At 42.8% G+C, this 13,588-nt stretch overlaps 1 protein-coding gene across 1 annotated transcript in view; it reads left to right on the top strand.

Moving 5' to 3' along the window:
- The window catches only part of LOC137654565 (ubiquitin carboxyl-terminal hydrolase 8-like), a 181,327-nt gene that overhangs the window by 53,368 nt on the left and 114,371 nt on the right, over positions 1–13,588 (top strand). The window contains exons 8-9 of the mRNA XM_068388305.1: positions 3,395–3,542; positions 3,733–4,178. Of these exons, the coding sequence (XP_068244406.1) occupies positions 3,395–3,542; positions 3,733–4,178 (594 nt within the window). The remainder of the gene's footprint in view (positions 1–3,394; positions 3,543–3,732; positions 4,179–13,588) is intronic.

The following is a 13,588-nucleotide window of genomic DNA, read 5'->3' as shown; positions in this document are numbered from 1 at the left end:
AAGGTTTCTAATATTTTTATTTAATTTTTAATTTTATTTTCACTATAAAATTGCAAAAAAGAATGTATTTAACTGAATAGGGATGATTTGTGTTCTCTAAGTTGTTATAAACTGGTTTAATAGACTAGCTATTTACAAAAAAAGGGAGATTTCTTGTTAATATAATCTTATTTTTGTTGATTAATATTAGTCGAGGATATTCACAGCTACAGCGCATTACAATACCGTAATGTGAAAAGGGAAAATAAGAGAAATATTTTGAATGTTTTTTAGCATTTATTTAAAATTTCTTATATTTAGTTAAATGTTCTTTATATTTCTTAATAGTAGTTTGTTTCTATACCGAAAAAAACTTACTGATCATTATATTTTAGGTCATATTCACATCTATAATATGAAAAAAATAATGCAAAAATTAATAAAAGTTTACAATGTTGTACAGCTAATATTTACAATATTAGACAATTCTCGATTGCTTCATAATAGCTACTAGATTAGCTTTTGGATGTTTGGTATCGTAGGCTAGTCTGCTTATTTTTAATAAAATTGTGAATACGTATACTGTACTTCTAAATTATTGCCCAACCTACAGGTACCATATCCTTAAAAGGCAATAAGTTATGATACAAAATATACGATAGGTAGGTAAAAGTAAATATAAAACTATAAGTGGTTAGATAACCATAAGTCAGTTGTTCTACATTATATGTTAGGATTTCTTACCAAATGATTTTTCTTTAATTAGAGTAAAATTTTCTCTTTATTTGACAGTTAACTTGAAAATGATTGTGCCTTGAATATTTTTTATTACCTCCACCAACGAAGTTAGGAGGAGGTTATGTTTTCGCCCCTGTTTGTGATTGTTTGGGTGCTTTTGTTTGTGAACAGCTTCCTGGCCACAATTTTAATCGTAGATGTCTGATGAACTTTCTCTATGGCTTTGTTTTTCAGTATGGTTTGGACCTCTTGTGTCAGAGCCTTGAACTTTGGCAATCTTTGTAGTAAGTTTAGAATGAGATTGGGATAGAAGACAGAGGGGGAGGAGCATTCAAGAAGCGGAGGCCATAGCCTAGACCTCTAACATCTGTGGCTTTGCCTCTTATTTCCTCTCCAGACTGCCTTTTTGCTAACCGTAACATCGGTGAAGAGAGTAAGTGAATTGCACAGTCCCTCTTACTCAGTCACCCATGCTGAGTGGTGAAATTAGGTCTCCTTTAGTTTTGTGTCTCACGTTGTTGTCAAAACTCTGAACCTGTCGGTGCATGACCCCCTGGTTCGAGACCTCCATCCCCTCTACATAAAGCGTTGGGTGGCGATCAAGAAAAGATGTATGTGTCCCATGAGGGCTCTGTTGTGTTATCTGAGTTATCTGAAGAGAACCTGATATTTCAGGCCTGAGTGTCAGCAACTCTTCATTAGCACTGAGTGGACCAAGAAGAGGTGTTTGGATCACAATCTATTTCTGGCTTTGGAAGACGATTCGTGTAGTATATGCCTCGACCGTTGAGAGGGTTAAGGTACCAGCTAGAACTATAGCTCACAAAGTTGGGGTTATAAGCTCCTTCCTAGCCTTCAATAGGAATGTTTCAGTTTTCCAGGTGTTGAAGGCTGGGGTTTAGAAATGCCAGACCACCTTCACATCCTTAGACACCTTTGTGCTTGGTCTTGTGGTGGCTGCTCACATTCATTTGTAAACATCCTGGAGATCGAGTGTTCAGTTACCGGTTAGAATATGCGAAGAGTTTCTTTTCCCTTTTACATTCTTCGATTTCTGGCTGACCAAAAAAAGACTGTCTTTTTAGGTCATTGTTACATCTTAGAGTCTGTATGGTGGCTCCCAGAGTAATCCTATTTTTCTTGGAGAAGCTAGAAGCCCTTTCCTTCTTTCTTTATGAACAGACTCTTGTGGAAGGAGGAGGAGGATTCTTATCACAGGAAGGCTGCTTATGTGAACCACAGTTATCCAGTGTAGAAGCCTGCAGGGAAGGGCTTGCAGAAGGGAATGTGAGAGTGCTGTTATGATAGTGCCTGCTGCTAACATTGTTTATGAAAGGGCTTGAATTCTCATAGGTGGTTGCACATAGAACATGGGAGCATTGTTTGACAAATTGTGAAATATTATTGAAAGCTGAATGATAAATCAGAAATTCCAGATATCCTTAGAATCTCTCAAGAACCTGGTGGGGTAGTGGCTGCTACTAACATTGTGTTCATGAGAGACTGGAACCCTCATTGATGGTTGCATATAGGATGCAGGAGCAGTGTTTGACAATTTGTGGTATATTTTGAAAGTTTGGTGCCAAATGGCAAAGTCCAGATGTCCTAAACTCTTAAGAACCATGCTTATGGGCTAAAAAGAGTTCAATCTGATATGCCAGATGATGAAGCAGAGCTGGATGGAAATAGCTGGCTTGGTGTGGAGGAATGAATATAGGTGATAATGTTCTTGGACAGTAAATCATTAGGTGGATGGGACAGTGTTTGCATTCCAATGATAGGGCAATTAGTGTGTTTCTGGGGCCATAAGTAAGAGTGGTAGTGTATTAGGTTGAAGAAATAAAGGCCTCATTCCTGTAGAGGTGAGAAAGAATGGAATATCTTTTCCTGGTGGTGTGACGACTTCCATTTCTTTGAGTGGTATCTTATAGTCTTGGCAGAGTAGCATCTATAGACTGGCAGATGCAGTTGAGTGCTGAATGGCCTCACAAGCCCCAATGCTGGGTTATTTAGCCCTAATTCATAAATCCCATTCAATCATAAATCAAATCCTTACAGCCATGAAGTCAATTTCTGGAATGGGCAATTTCTTTTTGTATCAATGTCTTCCCACTGGAGAAAATTTAATGTTTTTTTTTTAGGTGTAAATTCTATTAATTATGCAAAATGGTAGCAATGTCATTTTTTCTCCTTAATTTACTGATGGGTTGGTATTCATAACAATTTTGAGATCTCTCTTTAACCTAAGTTCTGGTCAGGAACAATCTCAGACCAATAAGTTTTCATTGATTTTAAGGCCTTTCCTGGTTATACTACATCCAAAGTTTTTAGGGTAGAAGCTGGAACAAGGTTACTTGAAACACCTGGACAGTCAAGTTGAAAAAGTGTTAACGGAATGTATGAAAAGTACTGCAATTAAAGAAATCCTTGCAATTACCGCTGAAGCAAAGCTACAAAAACCTTCAGTATCATCTGTAGGGACTACACAAGACAGTGTGAGGGGGGTAACCCCGTATAGGATGGACTGGATATAATTATTTCATATGGGTAATACTGTATTATGTGTCTGGACTATGCTATCTTATTATTTGTGATCTCTTTGTTTTAAATGCTGTGATATATGAGATGCAGTTAATCTAGTTGTTTATAGCTCCTCTTTTTTTTTCTATTTCAACAGTGGGATCCCAATAAACACTACAAAAGCAAACCATTATTTTTGAAAGGAGGTTATGATCTTTGGCGTTTTATGTACCCTATGAATACCACTAACCCCAGAGCAGATCATCCCACTCGAAAGCAAGAGAGTAAATCTGAGCCAGCACTACGTAAGTACTGTACATTAATTCCATAACTCATTTGATTAACTATTTGTTGCTAAGTTTCAGTGGCATCTTGTAGCAATTTTGTTAATGTTTTTTGTTTTGTGTTAAAAGAAGTGTATGTTAATTGTTTTTACTATGTAGAAACTTTCATGAAACTAAAATCTCTCTAAGGCAACTTTGTTCTCCTTCACAGTTGATATTGAGTATCCTGACCTAGACTCTGGTTTCATCTCTACTCCGTCCCCAACAGACGTTCGAACCATGTCAAGTGCTTTACCATCCGTTAATCGTAATCTTAAACCAGCAATAGCAAACAAAGACTTGTTAGATGGACGAAATAACAACATGAATATCATTGAAAATTCACAAGTTAATAATAATTTAGCAGTAAAGGAGGGTAGTCCTGTTAGAGCTTCAGTTGGATCCAAAGTTAATACATGGGATACAAAGGATTCCAACAAGGCTCTTGATTTGCAGAACACAAGACAGAGCTCATTGTCTTTGGAGAAAATAGAAAATGTTCCATCAGTTCCTAGTAGATCCCTTAAACCCAAAGACCTGCTGGAGAGTTTAGTTGCTAAAAAGGTGGAGATGGAAGAGGAACAGGAATTACTGGAGGAGTCTGTTAAAGTTGAAGAGGTAATTATGCTTTATGTTTATTCATTTTTTCAAGGGAGTTGCTGAAATAGCCCTCATGTTTTTACCTCATTTAAAAATCACAAATTCTTTTTTCATTTATTTCTTCCAAGATAGAAGAGCTGAATCTTATACTTATTTAATCTTATTTTCCATAGAATTGTTTGGATTACTTATCCATACACCAAAAAAGTTATAGTTAGTGCATTTAGAATTATTTCTGTGATTTTCATATAAAGATAGCAAAAATTTCTCATTCAGTAATAAAAAGGCCTTATTCAGCTGTGAAATGCAAAAAAGAGGCTGGAATCATTAATCATTTTCTTTAATCATATAATTACTGAACTATTTATTGTGATTATTTTAGGTGTTCATAAAATTTTTATATATGTTAGAGTGTTCATTCATGAACAAACCATAGCATACATTGTCTTTAATGGTTCGGGATGAAATATATGACTGGATCTTCATGTATTAAGAAAGATTTGTCATTATCTGGATGTTGTACCTACAAGTGCTTGGAAGTATGCTGTTTTTCTAATATATATGGAACCTTCAGTAACTGAGTATTAGATGTTGGCCCAAGATTTATCACTCAACTGCTAAGTGAGTGTGGTCGTCGTTGCTAAATATTGCCACCTCTTAGATGTCAAGCTTAATTTTTGAGAACCATCTGTTTTCAAATAACTCCAGATATCTTGAGTTATTATCATGGTGCTATTATGTTGTCATATAATGAGAATGCCTTGATATTGATGAATCTCCTCATTGACTTTCATGGTTTCACCATGAAGGGGTCTGATGAATAAACTTCCCCAGCTGGTCAAAGCTTATGTCTTGTATTCAGTGTCATGTCACCTTGGCAACTTAAAATGAAGGACTGCAATATCTTGGCAATCCCTCTTTTTCCTCCCTGACCACTTGCATACTGAGCTTCACTTTTTTTCCAATGTCCTGATCTTTTTAGAGTTGGTGCTGTACTTTATAGATCCTCAGGTTGTGAGGAGAAATTCTGAGTATCTCTTGTTACTTACAGTTCTTCTGCTCAATGCTATATTTGGCCAAGATCTCCAAAAGCTCTGAAAAGAAGTCCCCACTGGCTGAAGAACTCAATGGGGAATGTCATTCTCACTTTCTCCAGTCCCCTTTTCAGGGGAATTTGTAATGCCCATCCCCTTTTCATAGAGCAAAAGGGGCAATCATGTTGCTTCTATGTTGAATTCTTGATGCTGATAGGAAAGGAATGAACTACCCTGGAGGGTATGCAAATCATGCTTAGTAGTCTTTGAAATGGTATTGGAGATTGACTTATGAGCTATATACTCATAAGTGAGATCTACTGAAATTTTAGAAGGTTCAGGTGCACTTTTGATATTTATAATGACTACCCTGGTCTAAGTTTAAGTCAGTTGCTTGACTAGCTGCTTGATGTTTTTTTTGTAGAAAAGGATTATGACAAGAATATTTGACATTCAAAGATCCTTCTCACCAAAAGAGATGAAGTTGGAAAGGACCATCATCATATTTTTCTGTCATTACATATAGTATAAAAAATACATCATACATACATATACCAAGGCACTTCCCCCAATTTTGGGGGGTAGCCGACATCAACAAATGAAACAAAAACAAAATGGGGACCTCTACTCTCTACGTTCCTCCAGCCTAACAAGGGACTCGACCGAGTTCAGCTGGTACTGCTAGGGTGCCACAGCCCACCCTCCCACATTATCCACGACAGATGAAACTTCATAATGCTGAATCCCCTACTGCTGCTACCTCCGCGGTCATCTAAGGCATCGGAGGCAGCAGCAGGGCCTACTGGAACTGCGTCACAATCGCTCGCCATTCATTCCTATTTCTAGCACGCTCTGTTGCCTCTCTCACATCTATCCTCCTATCACCCAGAGCTTCCTTCACTCCATCCATCCACCCAAACCTTGGCCTTCCTCTTGTACTTCTTCCATCAACTCTTGCATTCATCACCTTCTTTAGCAGACAGTCACATTTTCCATTCTCTCAACATGGCCAAACCACCTCAACACATTCATATCCACTCTAGCTGCTAACTCATTCCTTACACCCGTTCTCACTCTCACCACTTCGTTCCTAACCCTATCTACTCGAGATACACCAGCCATACTCCTTAGACACTTCATCTCAAACACATTCAATTTCTGTCTCTCCGTCACATGAAACCATGCAAATATGCTGGAGCAAAACTTTGTCTCTGTTCACCTTGCATGGCTGACTTCCTCCACCATGTGCCAGAAGAGAAATGGTAATGCCCAAAATCCACTCCAGTCTCTTGACTTGGCTAGGATCTCCCAAAGGAGCTGTTCCATTATGACAACCTCTGAGATAACTAGATAGTAAAGGTAAAAATAAGATAGGATAAATATTGTCAGTATGTTCCATTGCTAAGAATGATTGGGCACTTGCAATAAATATCACTCATTATTATAGATAGTTTTCTGTTATCATAGACCAGTCATATTTCTTAATAGTGCCACTGCCTTCCAGATAGGCTCGTGTTAGCAACTTTCCTAGCATTACTGCTATCAGGGGAAGATCAAAGATGCAGTTAAGAGTCATCTTTGGAGGACTCGTAAGAGTCATCTTTGGAGGTCTCCTAAGAGTCATCTTTGGAGGAGTCACTTTTGAATGTGCTGCTTTTGTGGCTATTCCAGACCAAAAATGTTGCATACCAATTCAAGACTTCAGAAAAGGAAGGCTTAACTTCAAGTCAGTCCATGTTCAAAATAATTTGAACATGGTCTTTTTCAATATTTAACTTAGCCGGTGATTATAATAGCTGCAACTCTGTTGCTCGACAGAAAACTCTAAGGTAAAACTCGCCAGCGATCGCTACACAGGTTGCGGGTGTGCCCAACAGCGCCATCTGTCGTCCAGATACCCAGTACTCAATGTAAACAAAGACTCAATTTTCTCTCTGTCGTGCTAACGACAAGACGTACTTACTCGCTGTTGCTAAACTGGAGTTTTTTCACAACTAATTGGTGAAGTACATTATTCTAGTTTTGAGCTTTCGCTGTGCAAGGTTTCTCTTCACAAATCCTTGAACTCTTTTTGATAACGGATTCTTTGTTGATGACTTTTTGATAGTTTTTTGAATTCCCCTTTGACCAATTCAAAATGGCTGACCCTTCACAAGTCCCAAAATTTAGGAAGTGCAATGCTAGGGACTGTTCAAGGCGTCTTCCGAAGGCTTCTATCGACCCTCACACTGTTTGTTCCAATTGTCGGGATAAAACCTGTCAATTGGAAGATCGGTGTGAGGAGTGCGTTGGGCTTTCGGAATTCGATTTTATCGAATTCCAAAAGTATACACGTAGGCTAGAGAGAGATAGAGTTAGGAGAAGTTCCTCTCGTTCTATCGATATTTCCTCTCCTCATGCCCCACAACCTATTCCTTCCCCTGTAGTGGTTGCTCCTAATCCCCCTCCTGGCACTCAGGAACCTTCGATGGCTGATATGATGCGTGCCATCCAAGCTCTGGGTGAGAGAGTTGAGTCCCTTGCTAGTGACCGTAATCAACTTATGGCGGATGTGAAGGAGCTGAAGTGCAAAAGTGCAGTGGGAAGTGTTAAAGTGAGTGATAGTGTTGTGGATAGTGTTGCGCTTGAGGGTTCGTCTGTTCGTGCCTGTCGTCCTCCTAGTCCGGGACCTCTTGCAAGCTCCCAAGTCCAGGGGAGAAGCAATGTCGTACGACAAATGGGTTCGAGAGGCTTTAATCAGCGAACAGACGTTCCCTCCGTGGTATCGGGCGTATCTACCCAAGATCGCCCATGCCTAACTAAGACGAGAGAGCCCATATATACCTCGTCTTCGGAAGGTGTTTCTCGCAAGAAACCCTGGACCAAGGTCTCACGACCGTTAAAGCGCAAGTCGGTCCCTTCCGCACAAGTCCAACGGCCCAGTTGTAGCCACTGGGTCAGTTCGGACTCGCTGCAGTCATCCGATGACTGCTCTCCTCCTAGGAGAGGCAAAGCGGTACCGCTTCAGACAGTTACACCGTCTGTCGCCGCACCTGCTCCTGTAGACCCTAAGTGGTCTCTACTGCAAGACATGCAGTCTCAGCTAACGTCTCTTATGCAGGACTTTCGTGCGGAGAAGGTTGCTGCCGCACCAGCTAGTGCAGCTCCTTGCCTACAACCGCCCACACGATCGGTTGTGCGTCCGGTGGACGCTGAGGTAACCTTCTCACGCACACCAGTTGAGAGAGTTCCGCCACCCATGCGTTCCAGTGTGATCTGCCAGCCGCATGTTGACGTTCAGCGACGCACGGAGGTCTCCGTTGCCGTTCGTGAGGTTCAACAACCGTCAGAGTTGTTTTGTTTTGACGCGGTGCGTCAACCTCCGCAACCCAGTGTGGTTGCCACTGCTCACCCTCATCAGTCCAGACAGTCTGGAGTAGACGCTGTGCGTCCCCGCGCTGCTATGGTTGTTGCCAGCTCACAGACTGGGCAACAGTTCCATGACGTTGCGTCCGGCTCAGTCACGCATGCACCCGTGCGACCGGACTCAGCTTACCAGCCGTTACCCACTCCGTTGCCGTTCCCTCATCAGTTTTCGGATGAGGGACTTTCTGATGATGATGTTGCTGCACACGTAGATGAACCGCATTCAGAACTGGACGAGCCTAAGTCTACGCAACCCTCTTTGGACTTTAGGAAAGTTTTGGCCCTGTTCAAAGAGATGTTTCCGGACCAGTTTGTTTCTGTGGCTCCGCGTTCTCCTCCGTCAGAGTTTGTGTTAGGCATGCCGTCATCCACTCCTGCCTTTACTACACTCGTCCTCGCACGCTCGTCCAAGAGAGCTTTGCGTGTGATAGGAGAATGGCTGCAGTCCAAGAAGAGTTTAGGGAAGACAGCTTTTACGTTTCCCCCTGCTAGACTTTCTTCTAGATCGAGCGTCTGGTATGCCACGGGAGAAGTTCTCGGCTTGGGAGTTCCTGCCTCTGCCCAGGACGACTTCTCAAGCCTAGTAGACTCTCCCCGCCGCCTTGCCATGAGACGCTCAAAGATATGTTGGTCATCTTCGGACCTGGACCACCTGTTGAAAGGTATCTTTAGAGCCTTCGAAGTTTTTAACTTCTTAGACTGGTGTCTAGGAGCTCTAAGCAGAAAGATCTCTCCGACAGAGAAGGAGACTTCCTTGCTCATTATGTCCTGCATGGACAAGGCCGTACGTGATGGGTCTAATGAGCTTGCTGCATCATTTGTGTCCGGAGTCCTTAAGAAGCGTGAAAACCTATGCTCATTCCTTTCAGCTGGAGTTACACCATGCCAGAGATCCGAACTTCTGTTTGCTCCGCTTTCCAAGTGCCTGTTTCCAGAAGACCTGATTAAGGAAATTGCCGCTTCTTTGATACAGAAGGATACTCACGATCTTGTTGCGTCCTCAGCTCGCAAAGCCACCCCTTTGCCTACCTTGTCAGCTAGACCAAGGATGGACACTCCAGCGTCCCGTTTTATTCCGCCCTTTCGTGGCAGAGCCTCCAGCAGAGGAGGTGCTCGTGCCGAAGGGAAACGAGGAAAGAAGAAAGGAACCAAGTCCTTTAAGGGCAGAGTCTGACTGCCAGCTTCTTCAGACAGCAGTGGGAGCCAGACTCAAGAACTTCTGGCAGACCTGGGAAGAGAGGCGCAGATGCACAATCTGTGAAGTTGCTCAGAGAGGGGTACAAGATCCCGTTTGTACGAAAACCCCCTCTAGCAACGTCTCCCATCGATCTCTCTCCCAGGTACAGAGAGGAAGACAAGAGACGAGCATTGAAACAGGAAGTGTCTCTCTTACTAGAGAAGGGAGCGGTAGTCAAAGTCTTGGACCATCAAACCCCGGGATTCTACAACCGCCTCTTCTTGGTGTCAAAGAAGACAGGAGGGTGGAGGCCGGTGCTAGACGTCAGTGCGCTGAATGTCTTTGTCACAAAGCAGACGTTCTCCATGGAGACCACAAAGTCGGTTCTAGCAGCGGTCAGAAGGGAAGACTGGATGGTCTCTTTAGACCTAAGGGACGCCTACTTCCACGTCCCCATCCACCCGGACTCCCAACCTTTTCTGAGATTCGTTTTCGAAAAGGTTGTCTACCAGTTTCAAGCCCTGTGCTTTGGCCTAAGCACAGCTCCTCTTGTGTTTACGAGGCTGATGAGGAATGTAGCCAAATTCCTTCATTTAGCGGACATCCGAGCCTCCCTCTATTTGGACGACTGGCTTCTCAGAGCTTCTTCCAGTCGTCGCTGTCTGAAGGATCTAAAGTGGACTCTAGATCTGACCAAGGAATTGGGTCTCCTGGTCAATATGGAAAAGTCACAAGTGGTCCCATCCCAAACTATTGTGTATTTAGGGATGGAGATTCACAGTCTAGCTTTTCGGGCTTTTCCGTCGGCCCCCAGAACAAGCCAAGCCCAGTTATGCATCCAGAATATGCTGAAGAAGGAACGATGTTCAGTCAGGAAGTGGATGAGTCTGATAGGGACGCTATCATCCCTGGAACAGTTTGTGTCATTAGGAAGACTACACCTCCGTCCTCTTCAATATCACCTAGCATTTCACTGGAAAAAGGACAAGACGCTAGAAGCGGTCTCGATCCCCATTTCCGAGAAGATGAAGTCTTGCATGACGTGGTGGAAGGACAGTATCAGCCTTAGAGAGGGTCTGCCCCTGGCTGTTCAGACTCCCAACCACGTTCTCTTCTCGGACGCATCGGACGTAGGCTGGGGCGCGACATTAGACGGTCGGGAATGCTCGGGAATATGGAACTCGAGTCAAAGGACAATGCATATCAACTGCAAGGAGCTACTGGCAGTACATCTGGCCTTGAAAAGCTTCAGGTCTCTCCTTCAAGGCAAAGTGGTGGAGGTGAACTCGGACAACACCACGGCTTTGGCGTACATCTCCAAGCAAGGAGGGACCCACTCACTGACGTTGTACGAGATCGCAAGGGACCTGCTCACCTGGTCAAAAGGTCTAAACATATCGCTAGTAACGAGGTTCATCCAAGGCAACTTGAATGTCATGGCAGATTGTCTCAGTCGGAAGGGACAAGTAATTCCAACAGAATGGACCCTCCACAAGGATGTATGCAAGAGACTTTGGGCCACTTGGGACCAGCCAACCATAGATCTCTTTGCAACCTCGATGACCAAGAGGCTCCCAATATATTGCTCACCAATCCCGGACCCAGCAGCAGTTCATATAGATGCCTTTCTCCTAGATTGGTCACATCTAGATCTATATGCATTCCCACCGTTCAAGATTGTCAACAAGGTACTGCAGAAGTTCGCCTCTCACGAAGGGACAAGGTTGACGCTAGTTGCTTCCCTCTGGCCCGCGAGAGAATGGTTCACCGAGGTACTTCGATGGCTAGTAGACGTTCCCAGAACTCTTCCTCTAAGGGTGGACCTTCTACGTCAGCCACACGTAAAGAAGGTACACCAAAGCCTCCACGCTCTTCGTCTGACTGCCTTCAGACTATCGAAAGACTCTCGAGAGCTAGAGGCTTTTCGAAGGAGGCAGCCAGGGCGATTGCTAGAGCAAGGAGAACATCCACCCTTAGAGTCTACCAATCGAAGTGGGAAGTCTTCCGAAACTGGTGCAAGTCAGTATCTGTATCCTCGACCAGTACCTCTGTAACTCAAATAGCTGACTTCCTCTTATACCTGAGGAAAGAACGATCACTTTCAGCTCCCACTATCAAGGGTTACAGAAGCATGTTGGCATCAGTCTTCCGTCACAGAGGCTTAGATCTTTCCAACAATAAAGATCTACAGGACCTCCTTAAGTCTTTTGAGACCACGAAGGAGCGTCGTTTGGTTACACCTGGTTGGAATTTAGACGTGGTACTAAGATTCCTCATGTCAGACAGGTTCGAGCCGCTACAATCAGCCTCCCTGAAAGATCTCACCTTAAAGACTCTTTTCCTGATATGCTTAGCCACAGCTAAAAGAGTCAGTGAGATTCATGCCTTCAGCAAGAACATCGGATTTTCATCAGAAAAGGCTACATGTTCACTACAACTTGGTTTTCTAGCCAAAAACGAGCTGCCTTCTCGACCTTGGCCGAAATCGTTCGATATTCCAAGCTTATCGAATATGGTTGGCAATGAACTAGAAAGAGTCTTATGCCCTGTGAGAGCTCTTAAGTTCTATTTAAAACGAACTAAACCTTTACGAGGCCTGTCTGAAGCTTTATGGTGTTCAGTTAAGAAACCATCTTTGCCTATGTCAAAGAATGCTTTATCCTATTTTATCAGACTGTTAATACGAGAGGCTCATTCCCATCTGAGTGAGGAAGACCAAGCTTTGCTGAAGGTAAGGACACATGAAGTTAGAGCTGTCGCAACTTCCGTGGCCTTTAAACAAAATAGATCTCTGCGAAGTATAATGGACGCAACCTATTGGAGAAGCAAGTCAGTGTTCGCGTCTTTTTATCTTAAGGATGTCCAGTCTCTTTACGAGGACTGCTAAACACTGGGACCATTCGTAGCAGCGAGTGCAGTAGTGGGTGAGGGCTCAACCACTACAATTCCCTAATTCCATAACCTTTTAATCTTTCTCTTGAAATGTTTTTTATTGTTGTTTTTTGGGTTGTCCGGAAGGCTAAGAAGCCTTTCGCATCCTGGTTGATTTGGCGGGTGGTCAAAGTCATTTCTTGAGAGCGCCTAGATTAGGGGTTTTGATGAGGTCCTGTTGTATGGGTTGCAACCCTTGATACTTCAGATCCTAGGGGTCGCTCAGCATCCTAAGAGGATCGCGAGGCTCCGTAAGGAAGACGTACTTAAAAAGGCAGAGTAATTGTTCAAGTCGACTTCCTTACCAGGTACCTATTTATTTTGTTTTTGTTATTTTGATAACTTCTAAAATGAAATAAAAACTCTTAGCTCATAATAATGTAAACATATATTGCTGGTCTCTACCCACCCCCCTGGGTGTGAATCAGCTATTATAATCACCGGCTAAGTTAAATATTGAAAAATGTTATTTTGATAATAAAATAAATTTTTGAATATACTTACCTGGTGATTATAAATTAAAGGACCCTCCCTTCCTCCCCAATAGAGACGCAGTGGAACGAGGAGAAAATTGAGTCTTTGTTTACATTGAGTACTGGGTATCTGGACGACAGATGGCGCTGTTGGGCACACCCGCAACCTGTGTAGCGATCGCTGGCGAGTTTTACCTTAGAGTTTTCTGTCGAGCAACAGAGTTGCAGCTATTATAATCACCGGGTAAGTATATTCAAAAATTTATTTTATTATCAAAATAACATTTTGAGAATTTAATTTCATTTTCTTAGTTAAAGCTGAGACTTTCTTGGTATAGTTCGTGTCTTACTAGGTTCTGGAGTCCCGAGGACAGCAGGTCAAATGTCAGTTAATTACCATTCTTAGGT

This window comes from Palaemon carinicauda, chromosome 15 (assembly GCF_036898095.1).
Source record: "Palaemon carinicauda isolate YSFRI2023 chromosome 15, ASM3689809v2, whole genome shotgun sequence".
NCBI lineage: Eukaryota > Metazoa > Arthropoda > Malacostraca > Decapoda > Palaemonidae > Palaemon > Palaemon carinicauda.
The sequence above is the reverse complement of the archived record's forward strand: the minus strand, read 5'-3'. Positions and strand labels throughout refer to the sequence as shown.